Consider the following 21,641-nt stretch of genomic DNA (forward strand, 5'->3'; position numbering starts at 1 on the left):
TAGAAATTAATACTGAATTAATCCATTTCTCTTTCTGATTTTTAGATGTACTACAGTGTTTCTTAAACTTTTTGTTTACAAGGAAGTTGAGACTTACAGAAAAGTTACAGAAATTTTACAGAGTTCCTGTACAATTCACTCAGGTTCTCTCAATGTTATTATCTTATGTAACTATAGTATGATTATAAAAATCAAGAAATTTATATTCATACAGTACCTTAAACCAGTGGTCCCCAACCTGTTTGGCACCAGGGACCAGTATCGTGGAAGACAGTTTCCCATGGACAGGGGTCAGGAGGATGGTTTCGGGATGAAACTGTTTTACGTCAAATCTTCAGGCATTGGGTTCTCATAAACAGCGTGCAGCCTGGATCCCTTCACGCGCAGTTTACAATAGTGTTTGTGCTCCTATGAGAATCTAATGCCACTGCTGATCTGACAGGAGTTGGAGCTCAGGCCCTAAGGCTCCCATGCTGCTCACCTCCTGCTGTGTTGTCCTTGGCCTGGGGGTTGGGGACCTCTGCTTTAAACTGTAGACATCATTTGGATTCCTTCGGTTTCACTAATGTCCTTTTTCTGTTGCCAGATCCAATCCAGGATCCCACATTGCATTTAGTTGTTAGGTCTCCTTAGTTTTCTTAAGTCTGTGACAATTCTTCAGTCTTTTTTCTTTCATGACCATGACACTTTTGAAGAAAACTGGACAGTATTTTGTAGAATATCTCTCACTTTGGGTTTGTTTCAGGTTTCTCAAGATTGGATTAAGGTTATGACTTTTTGGGAGGAATACCACAGAAGTGATGGTGCCCTTCTTAGTGCATTATATCAGGGGGTACATGATAGTGATACATCTTAGTGCTGATAATGCCAGCCTTGATTGTTTGGTTAAGATGGTGTCTGCCTGTTTGCTCCATTGTAAAGTTACTTTTCTCCTCTTTATAATTAATAAATATCTTAGGGGAGATGCTTTGAATCTGTGCAAATATACTATTTTATCTCAAACTTTTGTTTACTATTGTAGCATCTATCAGTGTATCTTGCCTGCAAATTTGTATTTGTGGTATTTTGGTGGTTTTCTCTTTTACTCATTCATGATAGATTTATGAATGTAAATTCTTTTATAAGGGACCAGTGTGGTGGCTCACAACTGTAATCCCAGCACTTTGGGAGGCTGAGGTGGGAGGATCACTTGAGGTCAGGAATTTGAGGCCAGCCTGGGCAACACAGTGAGACCCCATATCGAAAAATAAAAATTAGCTGGGCATGTTGCCATATGCCTGGAATCCCAGCTACTTGGGAGGCTGACAGGAAGATTGCTTGAGCCAGGGAAGTTGAGGCTGTGGTCAGCCGTGATTGCACCACTGCATTCCAGCCTGGATAACAGAATGAGACACTGTCTCTACAAAATAAAAATTCTTCTGTAAGGGAGAGCTGATTCTCTTCCCCAACTTACTTATTTATGTATTTAGAGGTCCTCCTCTTTGGCTTCTGAAAATGTGAGGATTCTAGGCATGAGCCACTGTGCCTGGCTTCACTTATTTATTATATCAATATAGACTCATAGAATATTTAGTTTATTCTATAAGTTATAATCCACTACTGTCATTATAGGTTTGTTGGTCAAAGTATTCCAGCCTTGGGAGATCTTTCATGTTGGCTGTACCCTTTTGATGTGCTCCTATCATTTTTTTTTTTTTTTGAACACTTACTTTCTGACACTGTATATTTTTTGGCACTGCAAGATGCTTATCTTGTGTTTTCCCTGCCCCAGGCTTGGAATCAACCACTTTCCCAGGGAGTCCTGGTTCTTTCAATTGAAGGATGATATTTAGAAACCCGGGTCTGTGTGCTAGGTATACTTGCAACTGGGATGTCATTGTTTTTAGGCTTTCTCAACAGACAAGACTAGAAAAATATATGTTCACACATACAACATACATATCTCTGTTTTCCCACACAAACACATATATCTGTATTTGTTTCTCTATCTGCCTATCTATATAAAAAAATGAATACTGATACTTCTGATTCCAGTCCCACACCACAAGGCTTATTCTAGCTTTTCCTCTTTCCTTATTTTTTTTCTGTCTCTCATTATCTACAATGTATTTACTTATTTCTTAATCCCATAATTTATACATAAAGTTGTGGTAGTGCATTTAAAAAATGTAGACTTTCTTAGAAAATTAGCATATTACATTATTGTTAGTAGTTTATATTACTGCCTTTTCCTCCAGGCTGCTAGTGGAAATAAATTACTAAAAGGATAAGAGCTTTGGTGGATACAGGGAGAAGATACTAACACACGTTGAATTTAAAGTGTTTGGCCTGGGCCTGGCAGGTTGGCTCATGGCTATAATCCCAGTACTTTGGGAGGCCAAGGTGGGCAGATCACTTGAGGTCAGGACTTCAAGACTAGCCTGGCCGAGATGGCGGAAGCCCATCTCTACTGCAAATACAAAAATTAACTGAGTGTAGTGGTGCATTTTTGTAATTCCAGCTACTCTGGATGCTGAGGTAGGAGGATCGTTTGAACCCGGGAGGTGGAGGTTGCAGTTACCTGAGGTTGCGTCACTGCACTTCAGCCTGAGAAACAGAAAGAGATTCTGTCTCAAAAAAAAAAAAAAAAAAAGTGTTTGAAGTGTTTGGCTGGGCGTGGGAGCTCATGCCTCTAATCCCAGCACTTAGGGAGGCCAAGGTAGGAGGATTGCTTGAGCCCCAGAGCCCAGAAATTCGGGACTAGCCTGGGCAACAAGGTAAGACCCTGTGTCTACAAAATATAAAAAAATTAATCAGATGTGATGGTACATGCCTGTGGTCCCAGCTACACAGGAGGCTGAGGCAGGAAGATTGCCTGGGCCCAAGAGGTAGAAGCAGGAAGTAAGTTATGTTTGAGTCACTACATGCCAGCCTAGGTGACAGAGTGAGATCCTGTCTCAAATAAATAAATACATGTTTAAAAAATATTTCTAAAATGACACTAGATTGTTGTAGAGATATTCTAAAGTTCAATTAAACAAAAAGAAGACCACCCAGACACAACCAGAATTAATACTATGATGTGTATCCTTCTAGGTTATTTGTCTCTTTATAAGAAACAAATATTAAAAAATAGAAAACCACAAAATGCTGTCTTGTAATCTGTTTTTTCCTACTTAACTGTATATAATGAACATTATTTTCTGAAATCTAATTGATTAAAGCATTGGTCAGTAGATATTTATTGGGTACTCAACATGTATTGGATACTCCATTAGACAAAAGTAACCAGGGAAACAGTGGTGAACATTTTTTTCTTTGACTTTTATTTAAGTTCAGGGGTACTACGTGCAGGATATATAGGATCATTGCATAGGTTGCCATGGTGTGTGCCATGGTGGTTTTCTGCAAGAACAACCCATCACCTAGATATTAGGGCCAGCATCCATTAGCTGTTCTTCCTGATGCTCCCTCTACCCGTCTGACAGGCCCCAATGTGTGTTGTTCCCACCTTGTGTCCATCTGTTCTCATCATTCAGTTCCCACTTAAAAGTGAGAACATGAATTGTTTGGTTTTCTGTTTCTGCATTAGTTTGCTGAAGATAATGGCTTCCATCACCATCCATGTCCCTGCAAAAGACATGATCGTGTTCCTTTTTATGGCTGCATAGTATTCCATGGTATCTATGTACCACATTTTCTTTATTCAGTCTATCATTGATGGGGATTTGGGTTGATTCCATGTCTTTGCTATTGTGAATAGTGTTGCAGCAAACATGTGCATGCATATATCTTTGTAACAGAGTGATTTATATTCCTTTGGGTATATACCCAGTGATGGTGTTGCTGGGTCAAATGGTATTTTTGCCTCTAGGTCTTTGAGGAATCACCACACTGTCTTCCACAATGGGTGAACTAATTTACAATCCCAGCAGTGGTGTAAAAGTGTTCCTTTTTCTCCACAACCTTGCCAGCATCTGTTTTTTTTTGACTTTTTAATAATAGCCATTCTGAGTGGTGTGAGATAGTGTCTTGTTGTCGTTTTGATTTGCATTTCTCTAGTGATCAGTGATGTTGCTGACCACATGTGTGTCTTCCTTTAAGAATCGTTTGTTCATATCCTTTGCCCACCTTTTAATGGGGATTTTTTTTTTCTTATAAATTTATGTTCCTTTTAGACCCTGGGTATTAGAATTTTGTCAGATGGATAGACTGCAAAATTTTTCTCCCAATCTGTAGGTTGTCTGTTGACTTTGATGATAGTTTCTTTTGCTGTACAGAAGTTCCTTAGTTTAATTAGATCCCATTTATCAATTTTTGCTTTTATCGCAATTGCTTTTGGCATTTTTGTTATAAAATATTTGCCTGTGCCTATGTCCTGAATGGTATTGCCTTGATTTTCTTATAGGGTTTTTATAGTTTTGGGTTTTACATTTAAGTCTTTAATCCATCTTGAATTAATTTTTGTATATGGTATAAGGAAGGGGTCCAGTTTCAGTTTTTTGCATATAGCTAGCCAGTTCTCCCAGCACCATTTATTAAATAGAGAATTATTTCCCCATTGCTTGTTTTTGACAGGTTTGTCAAAGATCAGATTGTTGTAGGTGTGTGGTCTTATTTCAGAGTTCTTTATAATGTTCCATTGATCTGTTCCGTTGATTCTGTTTCAGGAATGCGTGGTGTGGCAGTGATGGTTGCGTAGATAAATTAGTAATTTTGACAAGAATCTGGAATACTTCACTAGGGAGAGAAGGAAGAGCATTCTAGATTGAGGGAACAGTATATGCAAAGGTTTAGAGATATGAAATAATGTGATGTGTTTGAAGAAGGTTGATTCATTCAGCATGGTTGGGTTGTAGTTTTGATGTGTGTGTGATGTGAAAGAGCCCAGACTGTAAAGAGTTTTACAATTGTAAAGAGTTTTATCTGTAAGTAATGGCTACCGTTGTTGAATTTTAAGTATTGCAGCCATAATTAGGTTTTATGTATTAGAGAACTCTGGGGCTGACATTTGAAAGGTTAAAAGAGGAGAAGATAGCAGGCAAGAGAATAGTTAGGAAGTTCTTGTGATTCTTCATTTATCTACTTTCAGAGTCAAGGAGAAGGTTTTTGTAAATAAAATTATATTTAATTGCATATGAATTCAGCACTGAATTTAAAACTCCTTAAAACTGTTAGCAAATTATTAATGCAGGGTAATATAATGGTTCTGTTAGCTGAATTAGCTCTTGTATATAGTTCAATTAAAGTAATTATTTTCTCATCCTATTTTCAGATAAGAAAGATGTTAAATGCAAAACCAGAGGATGTCCATGTTCAATCACCACTGTCCAGATTCAGAAGCTCAGAATGCTGGAATCTCCCTTTGCAGGGGGTAAATAAAATTAAAATTAATTTCTTTTAAGTATATAGTTTTATTTGGTATGTTTAAAATATTGTAATAAAACTGAATTTTTGCCAGGCACGGTGGCTCATGCCTGTAATCCCAGCACTTTGGGAGGCCAAGGTGGGTGGATCACCGGGGGTCAGGAGTTTGAGACCAGCCTGGCCAACATGGTGAAACCCCGTCTCTACTAAAAATACAAAATTGAGCCAGGCATGGTGGTACATGCCTATAATCCCAGCTACTGGTGGGGGCTGAGGAAGGAGGATTGCTTGAACCTGGCAAGTGGAGGTTGCAGTGAGCGAAGATCGTGCCACTGCACTCCAGCCTGAGCAACAAGTCGAGACTCCATCTCAAAAAATAAAAAATAAAAAAACAAAAAAACACTGAATGTTTATTTTCTGATATGTCCCTTTTTTGGTTTTCTTGTGTTATTTAATTGCAGATTTTAGTTCATTTTTGGCATGTTGAAATGATACTTTGAGGTTAGGCTCTTCAGTTTAAAACTATGTATACATTATTATGCATGATTGATTTTTTCATGAAATTTAAGTCTTATTATTGTAAAATAAATTGTTTTAAGTTTACTAAAACGATAAGGTTTATAGAATTGTTTGTTCTTATGTTCTTCACCCATTTTAAGTTTGAGAGTGTATGTTTTGAAGAGTAATACAACTATATTCCAAAAGGTATTTTGATTATAAATCTGGACTTTATCTCACTGTTAAGCATTATAATCAGGCTTTGATGAAGACGGCTTAAGATAGCAGTTTTTTGTGTTTTGGTTTTTAACTTTTAAGTTTAGTGGTACAAGTGCAGGTTTGTTCCATAGGTAACTTGTGTCATGGGGGTTTGTTGTACAGATTATTTCATCACCCAGATACTAAGCCTAGTACCCATTAGTTATTTTTCCTGCTCCTCTCCCTCCTCCCATCCTCCGACCTCTGAAAGGCCCCAGTGTGTATTGTTCCCTCTATGTGTCCACATGTTCTGATCATTTAGCTCTCACTTATAAGTGAGAACATGCAGTATTTGGTTTTCTGTTCTTGTGTTAGTTTGCTGAGGATAATGGTTTCCAGCTTCATCCATGTCCCTGCAAAGGACATGATCTCATTCTTTTTTATGGCTGCATAGTATTCTATGGTGTATGTGTACCACGTTTTCTTTATCTAATCTACCATGGAAGGGCATTTAGGTTATTTAGAGACAGGGTCTGTGTTGCTCACACTGGAGTGCAGTGGCACAATCATAGCTCACTGAATCCTTGAACACCTGGGCTCAAGTGATCTTGCTGCCCAGCCTCCTGAGTAGCTGGGAATACAAGCAGGTGCCTGGCTACTTACAATTTTTTTTTTTTTTTTTGTAGAGGTGGGATCTTGCTATCTTGCCTAGGCTTGTCTTGAACTTCTGGCCTTAGGCAGTCTTCCTACTTTGGTCTCCCAGAGTGCTGGGATTAGAGGCATGAGCCATTGTACCTGGCCTTGGAATGTGGAAGTCCAAGATGAAGGTGCTGGCAGGGTTGACTTCTGAGGCCTCTTTACTTGGATTGCAGATGGCTGTCTTCTCTCTGTGTCTTCACATGGCTTTTTCTCTGGGCACGTGTATCCCTAGTGTCTCTTCTTCTTATAAGGACATTAGTCCTATTGGAATAGGACTCCACCCAAATGACCTCATTCAACCCCCTTTAAGGCTCTATCTCTGCATACAGTCACATTAGGAGTTGGGGCTTCAGCATATGAATTTTGGGGGAATACAATTCAGTCCATAACTGCAGCATTCATTTTAGGATAACAATTTTTAAGTAATCTTAAATATATATATTTTGTTATAAGAAAAAATAACCATTATTTATTTTCTTTTTTTTTTTTGGGACAGGGTCTTGTTCTGTCACCCAGGCTGGAGTGGACTGGCGCACTCATGGCTCATTGCAGCCTCAGCTTCCCGGGCTCAAGCTGTCCTCCCACCTCAGCCTCCTGAGTATCTAGGATTACAGGCATGCGCCACCATGCTTAGCTAGTTTCTAAAATTTTTTTGCACAAAGTTTTGCTATGTTGCTTAGGTGATCCTCCCACCTCAGCCTCCTGAAGCACTGGGGTTACAGGCGTGAGCCCTCATACCACTTGACCCTATTAACCATTTTTTTTTTTTTTTGAGACGGCGTTTAATTCTTGTTGCCTAGGCTGGAGTATAATGGCGTGATCTTGGCTCACTGCAACCTCTGCCTTCCGGGTTCAAGTGATTCTCCTGCCTCAGCCTCCCCAGTAGCTGGGATTACTGGCATGCGCCACCATGCCGGGCTAATTTTGTATTTTTAGTAGAGGCGGGGTTTCTCCATATTGGTCAGGCTGGTCTCGAACGCCCAACCTCAGGTGATCTGCCTGCCTTCGCCTCCCAAAGTGCTGGGATTACAGGCATGAGGCACAGCGCCCGGCCTCCTATTAACCATTTTTAAAATTTGTTCTTAGAGAAGAGATTTGTCCTCAGTATTTTTTGCTTTAAAATTAGTGTAAAAGAACATTTAGAAATTTTGTTATTAAATAATACATTTGTTGTTTTGTATTGGATACAAAGAGTACATAAAAAGGGAAACCATAAAGGAGATCAGGTGTGACTTATGTTTACTTAAAAAGACAATAATATATTTGCATAAGGTTAGAAAATTTGGGCTATGTAGAAAGGTACAAGGTGGGCTGAGTGTGGTGGCTTACACTTGTTATCCTACCGCTTTGAGAGGCTGAGGTGGGAGGATCTTTTGAGCCCAGAAGTTGGAGACCAGGCTAGGAAATACAGCGAGATCCTGTTTGTACTAAAAATTGAAAAATAAGCTAGGTGTGGTCTTGTGCACCTGTAGTTCCAGCTACTCAGGAGGCTGAGGTGGGAGGATCCCGTGAGTCCAGCAGTTCAAGATTAAAGTGAGCTATGATTGTACCACTGTACTCCAGCCTGGGCAACAATGAGACCCTGTCTCAAAAAAAAAAAGTATAAGTTGAAGCAAATAAAATCTCTTTCTGTCCTTTTTCTCTAAAGGCAACCACTATTAATGAGTTTTTTCATTTATTTCTAGAAAAAAAGCATATTTCCATATATATGGGTTTATACTGTTTTTTGATATTCACAAAAGTTAAGTGATACTTAAATTTTGGGAAATCGACATCCTGTTTGAGACTGGAAGTGGCACATGTCAGCCTTACTGTGCTCTGTGGTTGGCTTAAACTTCACTGTATTTGCTAAATATTTGCTCATACTTTGTATAGTGTTTGAGGCTGTGCAAGTATCTTGCCGCATTTCCACTGGTCTACTTTTTTGTTAATGTTTTTAATGGTTTTCAGTGGAAGAGAAAGGAATAAATGCCCCTTTCCATAGTCTTCAGCAGAATTTTAACTCATTTATTTATTTGTGATTTTTATTGACATATAGTTACATTAAACAGGCAATCTTAAGTATAAAGTTAGACGAACTCTGACTAGAGTAACATATTGTCATGCTCCAGAAATTTTCCTTGTTTTCATTTTGTCTTTTAGAAAATCAAAAGAATTTAATATATTTTTAATTGATTCATTTTTCTTTTTTATGTGACTCAAGTATATGACTCAACCATTGTGTCTTTTCCTCATCTGTTGCTTGTACCTACACCATGATTCTGGCAACCATTCTTCTGATTTCTGTTTCCATTGTTTTGCCTGTTCTTAAATTTCATAAAAATGGAATGATATAGTGTGAACTCTTTTGTGTTTGGCTTCTTTTTATTCAGTATAATATTGCTAACATTTATCCATGTTTTGCATTTATCACTGGTTTGTTTCTTTTTATTGTTATGTAATATTCCATTATGTGAATATACCATGGTTTATTTAATTCTCTATTGATTGACTTTTAGGCTCGTTTTTTTTTTTTTGAGACGGAGTTTCCCCCTTGTTGCCCAGGCTGGAGTGCAATGGCGTGATCTCAGCTCACCACAACCTCTGTCTCCTGAATTCAAGTGATTCTCATGCCTCAGCCTCATGAGTAGCTGGGATTACAGGCATGCGCCACCACACCCGGCTAGTTGTGTATTTTTAGTAGAGATGGGATTTCTCCGTGTTGGTCAGGCTGGTCTTGAACTCCTGACCTCAGGTGATCCGCCTGCCTCGGCCTCCCAAAATGCTGGGATTACAGGTGTGAGCCACCGTGCCGGGCCTGGCTTGGTTTTACTATACATTTTTGTGATGACTAATGACATTAAAAACATTTTCTGTGGTTGTTAGGTGGAGTGTTCTGTAGATGTCTATTAGGTCCAGTTAATCAAGTCTGAGGTGAAGTGAGAGTCTCTTTGTTAGCTTTCTGCCTCAGTGATCTGTCTAATGCTGTCAGTGGGGTGTTGAAGTCTTTTCACTATTATGATGTGGTTGCCTAACTAAGTCTTTTTGTAGGTCAAGCAAAATTTGTTTCTTGAATCTGGGTGTACCAATGGTGGGTGCATATATAATTAGGTAGTTAAGTCTTTTTGTTAGATTTTACCATTTATCATTAGGTAATACCCATCATTGTCCTTCTTAATTGTTATTTGTTTAAAGTCTGTTTTATCTGATATAAGAATAGTGGCTCCTGCTCTTTTTTGTTTTCTATTTGCATGGTAGATCTGTCTCTATCCCTTTACTTTGAGCCTGTGGATGCTGTTACATGTGAGATGGGTATCTTGAAGATAGCAGATGGTTGGGTCTGGTGTTTTTATCTACCTTGACACTCCATGTCTTTTAAGAGGGACATTTAGCCATTTATACTCAGGATTAGTATTGATATGTGAGATTTTGATCCTGTCATCATGTTGTTGGTTGTTGTATAGACTTGATTGTACAGTTCCTTTATAGTGTCTGTGGGCTATGTGCTTAAGTGTATTTTTGTGGTACTAGGTGTCATTCTTCTGATTCCATGTTTAGTACTCCCTTAAGGACCTCTTTCTTGTAAGGCTGGTGTAGTTGAAGCAAATTCCCTCAATATTTGCTTGTCTGAGAAGGATTTTATTTGTCTTTCACTTATGAATATTAGGCTGGTAGGATATGAAATTCTTAGTTGGAATGTCTTTTCTTTAAGGTTGACTAAAAGAGGCCCCCAATCTCTTCTGGTTTGCAAGGTTTCTGCCAAGAAGTTTGCTGCTAGCCTGATGGGAGTTCCCTCTGTACATGACCTGACCCTTCTCTCCAGCTGCCTTTAAGATTTTTTTTTGCGTTGACTTTGGTGAATTTGATGACAATGTGCCTTGGGGATGGTTGTCTTGTATAGTATCTAGCTGGAGTTTTCTGTATTTCATAAATTTGCCTGTCAACTTTTCTTTCTTTTTTTTTTTTGGAGATGGAGTCTCTCTCTTTTGCCAGGGTTAGTATAGTGGCACGATCTTGGCTCACTGCAACCTCTGCCTCCCAAGTTCAAGCAATTCTCATGCCTCCTGAGTAGCTGGGACTACAGGTGCATGCTGCCACACCCGGCTAATTTTTTGTATTTTAGTAGAGACAAGGTTTCACTGTGTTTCCCAGGCTGGTCTTGAACTCCTGAGCTCAAGCAGTCCACCTGCCTCAGCCTCCCAAAGTGCTGGTATTACAGGCTTGAGTCACCGTGCCTGGCCTGCATGTCAGCCTTTCTGTTGCGATTAGGGAAATTTTTGTGGACCATATCCTCAAATGTATTTTCCAGGTTGCTTATTCTCTCCATTCTTTCTCAGGAATGCCAGTGAGTCATAGATTTAGTCTCTTTACATAATCTCATATTAATTATCCCTCCACTGATGAAATGTTTCTATACCTCTAAAACTCTGAAGACACTGCCAAAAGATTCCTAGAACTGATAATTGACTTTAGCAACCTCTCAGGATACAAAATCAATGTGGAAAAATCAGTAGCATTTCTAGACACCAATAATGTCCAGGCTAAGAGTCAAATCAAGAACACAATCCCATTTGCAATACCATAAAGAAAATGAAATACCTAGGAGTACAGTTGACCAAGAAGGTGAAAGAGTCTGCAAGAAGAACCACAAAACACTGCAGAAAAAAAATCAGAGATGACACAAATAAATGGAAAAACAATCTATGCGCATGGATTGGAAGCATCAACATCACAAAAATGACCATACTGCCCAAAGCAGTCTACAGATTCAATGCTATTCCTATCATACTACCAATGTCATTTTTCAGATAATTAGAAGAAATTATTCTAAAATTCATATGGAACAAAAAAGAGCCCAAATAGCCAAAGCAATCCTAAACAAAAGGAATAAAGCTAGAGGCATCACAGTACCTGACTTCAAATTATATTTAAGCCCACAGTAACCAAAATGCATGGTACAGGTATAAAAACAGACACATAGAGCAATGGAAAAGAATAGAAAACTCAGAAATAATGCTGCACACCTACAACCATCTGATCTTTGAAAAGCTGACAAAAGCAAGTAATGGGGAAAGGATTCCCTATTCCATAAGTGCTGCTGGGACAGCTGGCTAGCCATATGCAACAGAATGAAACTGGACCCTTGCATTTTACCATATACAAAAATTAATTCAAGATGAATTAAAGATTTAAATGTAAAACCTCAAACTATAAAAATCTTAGGAAAAATATCTAGGAAATACCCTTGTTGTTATCAGCCTTGGCAAATAATTTTTGGCTAATGCCCCAAAAGCAATTGCAGCAAAAACAAAATTGACAAATGAAATTTAATTTAATTAAAGAGCTTCTGCACAGCAAAAAAACAAAACAAAACAAAATCCCTAGGGAATGGGAGAAAATATTCACAAACTATGCCTCTGACAAAGGTCTATTATCCAGATTCTATAAGGAACTTAAATCAACAAATGAAAAACCGATAACTTATTAAAAAATAGGCAAAGGACATGAACAGATATTTCTCAAAAGAAGACATACAGGTACTCAGAATTACTATGAAAAATTGCTCATCTTGACTAATCATCAGGGAAATACAAATCAAAACCACAGTGAGATACCATCTCACACCAGTCAGAATGGCTATGATTAAAAAATGAAAAATCAGGTGCCAGCAAGACTGTGTAAAAAAGAAAACACTTATATACTGTTTGTGGGCATGTAAATTAGTTCAGCCACTGTGGAAAGCAGCTTGGAGGTTTCTCAAAGAACTTAAAGCAGAGCTACCATTTGAACCATCAGTCCTATTACTGGGTATATATCAAAAAAGGAAAATAAATAGTTTTGCCAAAAAGACACATGCAGTTACATGTTCATCATTGAGCTATTCATAATAGCAGAAACATGGAATCAACTTAGGGTACCCATCATTAGTGGATTGGATAAAGACTATGTGGTACTATACATCAAGGAATACTATGCAGCCATAAAAAGGAATGAAATCATGTCCTTTCCAACAACATGGATGCAGCCAGAGGCCATTATCCTGTGCAAATTAATGCAGGAACAGAAAACCAAATATTACATGTTCTCATTTATAAGTGGTAAGTAAACACTGAGCACACATGGACATAAAGATGGGAACAACAGACACTGGGGACTCTTAGAGGAGTTAGGGAGAGATGGGAGAATAGGTTGAAAAACTACATATTGGGTACTATATTCACTACCTGGGTGATGATATCTGCACCACTGCCCCGGCACCACTCAATATACCCATGTAAGAAACCTCCACATATACCCCTTGTATATAAAATAAAATTTGAAATAAACCCATCTCTATAAAAAATACAAAAAATTAGCCAGATGTGGTACATGGCTGTAGTCCCAGTTACTCACGTAGCTGAAGTGGGAGGATCTCTTGAGCCTGGCAGGTGGAGGTTGTGTTGAGCTGAGATTGCGCCACTGCACTCCAGCCTGGGCAACAGAGTGAGACCTTGTCTCAAACAAACAAACAAACAAACAAACAAAAAGCCCCTCAGATTTGAAAATAAAACCTTTTCAGATGTTGATTATCAATTCTATATCTTCTTTTGTGAAATGTCTTTTAAAATTTTTTTCACTTTGAAAAACAATTTTTTTCTGTTTTTGTTTATTCATTTATTTAGTCTTTTTTTTTTTGGTAGAGATGGGGTCTTGCAGCCCAGGCTGGTCTTAAACTTCTTGCCCCAAGTAGTCCTCCCACCTTGCCTCCCAAAATTCAGAGATTACAGGTGTGAACCATTGTACCTGGCCTAAAATAAATTTCCTTGTTGATTAATTTAGAATTACATTCATCCATCTTCATTATTCTATGAGTTTTGACAAATGTATACACGTTGCAACTACCATCATAATAAAGATATGTGTGTGTGTGTGAGAGAGAAAATTTGTATAACCATACCTTGGAGATACTGCTGGTTTGGTTCCACATCACTGCACTAAAGCAAATATTGTAGCAAAGCGAGTCATCTGATTTTTTTTGGTTTCACAGTATATATAAAAGTTATGTTTACACTATACTGTAATTTATTAAGTGTGTAATAGCATATCTAAAAATGTACATACCTTCATTAAAAAATACTTTATTGCTAAAATATTCTATCCATCTTCTGAGCCCTCAGCAAATCATTGTATTGCCACTGGAGCATGGCTTAAAGTTGCCTCAAAATTGATGACTACCGACTGATCAGGGAGATGGTCGCTGCTGAAGGTTGGGATGGCTGTGACAATTTCTTAAAATAAGACAATAATGAGTTTTTCCACATTGATAGACTTTTCTTTTCATGAAAGATTTATCTGTATTATCCCATGCTGTTTGATGGCATTTTATTTACAGGAACATCTTTCAAAATTGGAGTCACAGTAGAACTCTCAAACCCTGCCACTGCTTTATCAACTAAACTTATGTGATATTCTAAATCCTTGTTGTCATTTCAGCAATGTTCATAGCATCTTCAATAGAACTAGATTCCATCCCAACAAACTATTTTCTTTTAAGAAAGAAGCAACTCCTCATTTGTTTTAGTTTTCTCATAAGGTTATAGCAATTCTGTTGCATCTTCAGGCTCCACCTGTGTGTTTTTTTTTTTTTTTTTTAAAGATGGAGTCTCCGTTTGTCACTCAGGCTGGAGTGCAGAGGTGTGATCTTGGCTCACTGCAACCTCCACCTCCCAGGTTCAAGCGATTCTCCTGCCTCAGCCTCCTGAGTGACTGGTACTACAGGCGCGCACCACCGTGCCTGGCTAATTTTTGTATTTTTAGTAAAGACAAGGTTTCATCATGTTGGCCAGGCTGGTCTCAAACTGTTGACCTCAGGTGATCCACCTGCCTCCCAAAGGGCTGGGGTTACAAGTGTGAGCCACTGTGCTTGGCCCAGGCTCCACTTATAATTTTAGTTCTCTTGCTGCTTCCACCACATCTGCAGTTACTTCCTCCATTGAGGTCTTCAACCCCTCCAAAGTATCCATAAGGGTTGCAGTCAACTTCTTCCAAGCTCTTGTTAATGTTGATATTTTGATCTTCACCCGTGAATCACAAATGTCATTAATGGCGTCTATAATGGTAGATCCTTTCCAGAAAGTTTGCAGTTTACTTTGCCCAGATCCAGCAGGGGAATCACTATATATGGTAGCTATATGATATATTTCTTAAATTATAAGACTTGAAAGTTGAAGTTACTCCTTGATCAATGGGTTGCAGAATAGATGCTGTGTTAGCAGGCATGAAAACAACATTAATTTTCTTGTACATCTCCATCAGCGCTCTTAAGTGACAAGGTGCATTGTTAATGAGAAGTAATATTTTGAAAGGAATCTTAAAAATTTTTTTTTCTTTGCTTTTAAACTCCGTTGGATTTGAGGAATCTCTTTTTCTGAGTAGGAGTTCTCAAAGCTTAAAAGATTCAGGAAGTCATGCTGTAACAGATGTTCTGTCATCCAGGCTTTGTTTTTCCATTTCTAGAGCACAAACAGAGTAAATCTGGCATAATTCTTAAGGGGCCTAGAATTTTTCATATGGTAAATGAGCACTGGCTTCAACTTTAAGTTATCAGCTGCATTAGCCCCTAACAAGAGAGTCATCCTGTTGTTTGAAGCTTTGAAGCCAGGCATTGACTTCTCCTCCTTGGCTATCTTTGGCTGTGGAAGTCCTAGATGGTGTCTTCTTTCAATAGAAGGCTGTTTCATCTACTTTGAAAATGTATTGTTTAGCGTAGCGACCTTCAGCAATTATCTTAACTAGATCTTCTAGATAACTTGCTGTGACTTCTGCATCAGCACTTCCTGCTTCATCTTGCAATTTTATGTTATGAAGATGGCTTCTTTCCTTCAACATCATGAACCAACCTTTGCTAGCTTCAGACTTTTGTTTTGCAACTTCCTTACCTCTCTTAGCCTTCATAGAATTGAAGAGAGTTAGGATCTTACTTTGAATTAGGTTTTGGCTTAAGAGAACATTGTGGCTGGTTTGGTATTCTATCCAGACCACTAAAACTTTCCCTATCAGCAGTAAGACTGTTTTGCTTTCTTATCACTAGTGTGTTCACTGGAGTAGCACTTTTAGTTTCCTTCAAGAATTGCTCCTTTGCATTCAGAACTTTGCTAACTGGTGCAAAAGGCATAGCTCTTGGCCTGTCTCAACTTTCATCATGCCTTCCTCACTAAACTTAATCATTTTTAGTTTTTGATTTAGAGTGAGACACTTAAGACTCTTCCTTTCACTTTGAATACTTAGAGGCTACTGTAGGGTTATTCATTGGCCTAATTTCAATATCCTTGTGTCTCAGATAATAGGTAGGCCCCAGGAGGAGAGAAACTGAAAAATGGCCAGTTGTTGGAGCAGCAGAACACCCACAACATTTATTCAGTTTGCCATCTTACATGGGTACAGTTGGTTGTGCCTCAAAACAGTTACAGTAATAACATCAGATGATCAGAGATTGCCATAACAGATGCAATAATAATGAAAAAATCTGAAATATTGTGAGAATTAGAAAAATGTGTCAGAGAGACATGAAGTGTGCATGTGTTGGAGAAATGTTGATAGACTTGTCCGGTGCAGGATTGCCACAATCCTTCAATTTGTTAAAAATATAATATCTGATAAGCACAACAAATAAAGCAAAGCATGATAAAACAAGGTATGCCTATATTTACTTATAGTTTTTTTGATGTGTTTACAGTAATATGAATTATAAAACTTGCATAGATGCATATAGTTATCACAATTAAAATATTATGTCCATGACTCCAAAAAATATACTTGTGCTGTCCACTTTGTAGTAATTCCTCCCCCTCCCCCTAACCTTAGGTGACACTGTTGTTTTTTGTGCCTATAATTCTCTGTTTTCCAGAATGCCACATAAATGCGATCATACAGTATATAATGTTTTGAGAGTGGCTTTATTCACTCAGTATAATGCCATTGAGATTGATCTCTGTTAACCCTTGAAGGATATTTGGGTTGTTTCCAATTTTTGATTATGAATAAAGCTGCCATAAATACTCATAGGTTTTTATGTGAATGTAAATTTTAATTTCTCTGGGGTAAATAGGAGTGAAATTTCTAGGTTATGTGGTAAATGTATATTTAACTGTCAAACTTTTCTAGAGTGGTTCTAACATTTTACATTCCCACCAGTAATGAATGAGGTTTCTGGATGCTGTCAGTCTTTGGTAGTACTTGGTACTGTCATGGTATATTTACTGGGTTGGTGCCAAAGTAACAACAGTTTTGCCATTAAAAGCAAAAACTGCAATTACATTAGCACTAGTCTTATATTTCTTAAAATAATAGGCTTTACTTTTTTGGAGGAGTTTTAGGTTTACAGAAAAATTGAGGGGAAAGTACAGAGGATTCCTATATATTCTTTTATACCCTGTCACTCCTTTACCCTAGTTTTTTCTATTACTATTTTACTGTGAAAGTTGTCAGAATCCACATGGAGTCAATAATGTTAAAAAAGCCCTTAAAAGTAGAGATGGGGAAGGCTTTCACACTTGTATGCCTGTTAACAAAAACTGTCACAAAAGACTGTGAAAACCACAACCTTGCCACAAAGACCATTACAGCCTTGCACAAAAAAATCTCTGCAAGGACATCTGCACAACTGCCTGTCTAGTCTTGTGTTGGTGTCACCCTTGTTAATGATTTTTTTAGCCAGGGTTACTTATTTTGAAACAGTTGTGTAATCCTCTTCATTTTTTACCTTAAGAACCTTTGTCTTTCTTTCCTCCCTGAAAACACCTAGTTTACTATGACACGTATATTCCCATTGTAATGCTCGACTCCCCAGTAAATATCTTCTTTTAGCGAGCTTCTCTGTTATATAGGTACACGTTATATTAGTGTGGTACATTTGTTATAGTTGATGAGCTGATATGAATATATTATTATTTAACTAAAGTGTACAGTTTTACATCAGGGTTCACTCCTTGCATTGTATATTCTGTAGGTTTTGACAAATATGCAGTGACATGTATCCATCATTACAGTGTAGTACAGAAAAATGTGATAGCTCTAAAAATCCCCTATATCCTACTGATTTAAAAAATCTCCATCATGTTTGCTTTTTCAGAATTCATATAATACTTGGAATCATATAGCCTTTCCAGGTTGGCTTCTTTCACTTAACAATATACTGTTGAGATCATTCCTTGTTTTCTAGTAGCTTATAGTTCATTTTACCTCAAAATTAAAAAAAAAAACTTGCATTTTTTTTTGAGACAGGGTCTTGCTTTGTTGCCCAGGCTGGAGTGCAGTGGTGCAATCACAGCTCACTGCAGCCTCGACATCCTGGGCTCAAGCCATCCTCCCACCTCAGCCTCCTGAATAGCTGGGACATCTGGTGTGTGCCACCACACCTGGCTAATTTTTAATTTTTTTTGTGTAGATGGAGTCTCCCTATGTTGTCCAGGCTGGTCTCAAACAAATTCCTGGGCTTTAGCAATCTGCTCACTTCAGCCTCCCAAAGTGCTGGGATTATAAGCGTGAGCCACTGTGTCCAGCAAAACAAAAACAAAAACAGAAAAAACAACACCCCCCCCAAGTATATATCTATATACACTTTGTTTTTTTATAGCAGTTACTGGTTCACAGCAAAATTGAGCAGAAAGTACACAGTTCACACATACCATCTGTCCTCCCTTGAGAGTCTCCCTGATATCCTTTTTTCAATTGCTAGACACATTCTAAAAGAGTTGTAACACTTATTATTTCTTTTTATTGGTGAATTATATTCGATTGTGTATATGTATAACAGTTTGCCCATTCACCTACTGAAAAAACAACTTGTTGCTTCCAAGTTTTTAGCAGTTATGAGTAAAGCTGCTATAAATGTTTGGGTGCAGGCTTTTGGGTAGACCTAAGTTTTCACCTTATTTGAGTAAATACCAAGGAGGACAATTGCTGAATTGTGTTGTAAGAATATGTTTAGTGTTGTCAGAAATTGCCAAAGTTTCTTCCAAAGTGGTTGTATCATTTTGTATTCCCAGCAGCAACTAATGAGACTTCCTGTTGCTCCAAATTCTTGCCAGAATTTGGTTTGTCAATGTTCTGGATTTTAGCTATTCTAACTGATGTGTAGTGGTATTTTTATTTTATTTTTTAAACTTAAAATTTTACATTTTATTTTTAAGGATTTTTTCAGAGCAGTTTTAGGTTCACAGCAGAATTGAGAGGAAAGTACAGAGATTTTTGATATGCCCCTTTCCTCCATACATGCATAGCCTCTCACATTATCAATATTCCCCACCAGAGTGATACATTTGTTATAATTAATTAACCTACATTGACACCATCACCCAAAGTCCATAGTTTACATTAGGGTTTACTCTTGGTGATGTGCATTCTATGAGTTTGGACAAATGTCTAATGACAAATATCCATCATTATAGTATTATATACAGTATTTTCACTGTCCCCCAAATCTTCTGTGCTCCAGTCATCCCTCCCTCCCCACGAACCCCTGGCAACTACCAACCTTTTTACTTTCTCCATAGTTTTGCCTTTTCCAGAATGTCATATAGTTGAAATCATACAGTATACAGCCTTTTCATATTGACTTTCTTTCACTTAGTAATATGCATTTAAGTTTTCTCCATGTCTTTTCATGGCTTCATAGCTCATTTCTTTTTAGTGCAGAATTCCATTGCCTGGATGTCTTACAGTTTATTTCTGCATTCGTATGCCTAGGACATTTTGGTCACTTCCAAGTTTTGGCAACTATGAATAAAGCTACTGTTAACATCTGTGTACAGGGTTTTGTGTGGACATTTTTTTCAGGTTCTTTGGGTAATAAATAATAAGGAGCAAGATTGTAATGTGTTTAGTTTTGTGAGGAAACTACAAAACTACCTTCCAAAGTGGCTGTACCATTGTGCATTCCCTACAGCAATGAATGAGAGTTCCTGTTGCTTCTCATCTTTGCTAGCATTTGGTGGTGTTAATATTCTGGATTTTGGCCATTTTAATAGGCATGTAGTAGTATCTAATGGTTTTATTTTCATTTTTCTGATTGCATGTGATGTGGAGCATCTTTTCATATGCTTATTTGCCATCTGTGTATCTTTGGTGTTATGTCTGTTAAGATACTTGGTCCATTCTTTAATCAAGCTTTTCATTTTCTTCTTTTTTTTTTTTTTTTTTTTTTGAGATGGAGTCTCGCTCTGTCGCCCAGGCTGGAGTGCAGTGGCCGGATCTCAGCTCACTGCAAGCTCCGCCTCCCGGGTTTACGCCATTCTCCTGCCTCAGCCTCCCAAGTAGCTGGGACTACAGGCGCCCGCCACCTCGCCCGGCTAGTTTTTTGTATTTTTTAGTACAGACGGGGTTTCACCGTGTTAGTCAGGATGGTCTCGATCTCCTGACTTCGTGATCCGCCCGTCTCAGCCTCCCAAAGTGCTGGGATTACAGGCTTGAGCCACTGCGCCCGGCCTTTTTTTAAAATTAATTATTTATTTTCCATAAGTTATTGGGGTACAGGTGGTATTTGATTCCACAAATAAGTTCTTTAGTGGTGATTTGTGAGATTTTGGTGCACCCATCACCTGAGCAGTGTACACTACGCCATATTTGTAGTCTTTTGTCCCTCGCCCCCCTCCCACTCTTTCCCCCAAGTCCCCAAAGTTCATTGTATCATTCTTATGTCTTTGCATCCTCATAGCTTAGCTCCCACATATCAGTGAGAAGACAATGATGTTTGGTTTTCCATTCCTGAGTTACTTCGCTTAGAATAATAGTCCCCAATCTCATGCAGGTAATTGCAAATGCTATGAATTCATTCTTTTTTATGGCTGAGTAGTAGTCCATCACACACACACACACACACACACAGACACACACACACACACACATACTCACACACACACACCACAGTTTCTTTATCTACTTGTTGATGGGCATTTGGGTTAGTTCCACAATTTTGCAGTTGTGAATTGTGCTGCTATAAACATGCATGTGCAAGTATCTTTTTCAAATAATGACTTCTCTTCCTCTGGGTAGATGCCCAGTAGTGGGATTGCTGGATCAAATGGTAGTTCTACTTTTAGTTCTTTAAGCAGTCTCCACACTGTTTCCATAGTGGCTGTACTAGTTTACATTCCCACCAGCAGTGCAGAAGTGTTCCCTGTTGACTGCATCCATGCCAACATCTCCTGTTTTTTGATTTTTTGATTATGTCCATTCTTGCAGGAGTAAGTTGGTATCACATTGTGGTTTTGGTTTGCATTTCCCTGATTGTTAGTGATGTTGAGCATTTTTCATATGTTTATTGGCCATTTGTATGTCTTCTTTTGAGAATTGTTGATTCATGTCCTTAGCCCACTTTTTGATGGGATTGTTTTTTTCTTACTGATTTGAGTTCATTGTAGATTCTGGATGTTAGTCCTTTGTCAGATGTATAGATTGTGAAGATTTTCTCCCACTCTGTGGGTTGTCTGTTTACTCTGCTGACTGTTCCTTTTGGCATGCAAAAGCTCTTTAGTTTAGTTAGGTCTCAGATATTTATCTTTGTTTTTATTGCATTTGCTTTTGGGTTCTTGGTTCATGAAATCACTGCCTAAGCCAATGTCTAGAAGGGGTTTTCCAATGTTGTCTTCTAGAATTTTTATAGCTTCAGGTCTTAGGTTTAAGTCTTTAATCCTCTTGAGTTGATTTTTGTATAAGAATCGAGTTTCATTTTCCTACATGTGGCTAGCCAATTATCCCAGCAACATTTGTTGAAAAGGGTATCCTTTCCACATTTTATATTTTTGTTTGCTTTGTTGAAGATCAGTTGGCTGTAAGTATTTGCGTTTATTTCTGGGTTCTCTATTCTGTTCCATTGGTCTATGTGCCTTTTTTTGTACCAGTACCATGCTGTTTTGGTGACTATGGCCTTATAGTATAGTTTG

The 21,641-nt window shown here is 38.1% G+C and overlaps 1 protein-coding gene across 6 annotated transcripts in view; it reads left to right on the forward strand.

The window, feature by feature from the left end:
- Window positions 1-21,641, forward strand: part of SENP7 (SUMO specific peptidase 7) — a 167,988-nt gene that overhangs the window by 13,866 nt on the left and 132,481 nt on the right. For all 6 annotated transcript variants that reach the window (XM_033211426.1, XM_033211428.1, XM_033211429.1 and 3 more), the window contains one exon: window positions 5,255-5,353. In XM_033211426.1, the coding sequence (XP_033067317.1) occupies window positions 5,255-5,353 (99 nt within the window). The remainder of the gene's footprint in view (window positions 1-5,254; window positions 5,354-21,641) is intronic.

The sequence above is a fragment of the Trachypithecus francoisi genome, unplaced genomic scaffold, assembly GCF_009764315.1.
Source record: "Trachypithecus francoisi isolate TF-2019V2 unplaced genomic scaffold, Tfra_2.0 Lachesis_group0, whole genome shotgun sequence".
Classification (NCBI taxonomy): Eukaryota; Metazoa; Chordata; class Mammalia; order Primates; family Cercopithecidae; genus Trachypithecus; species Trachypithecus francoisi.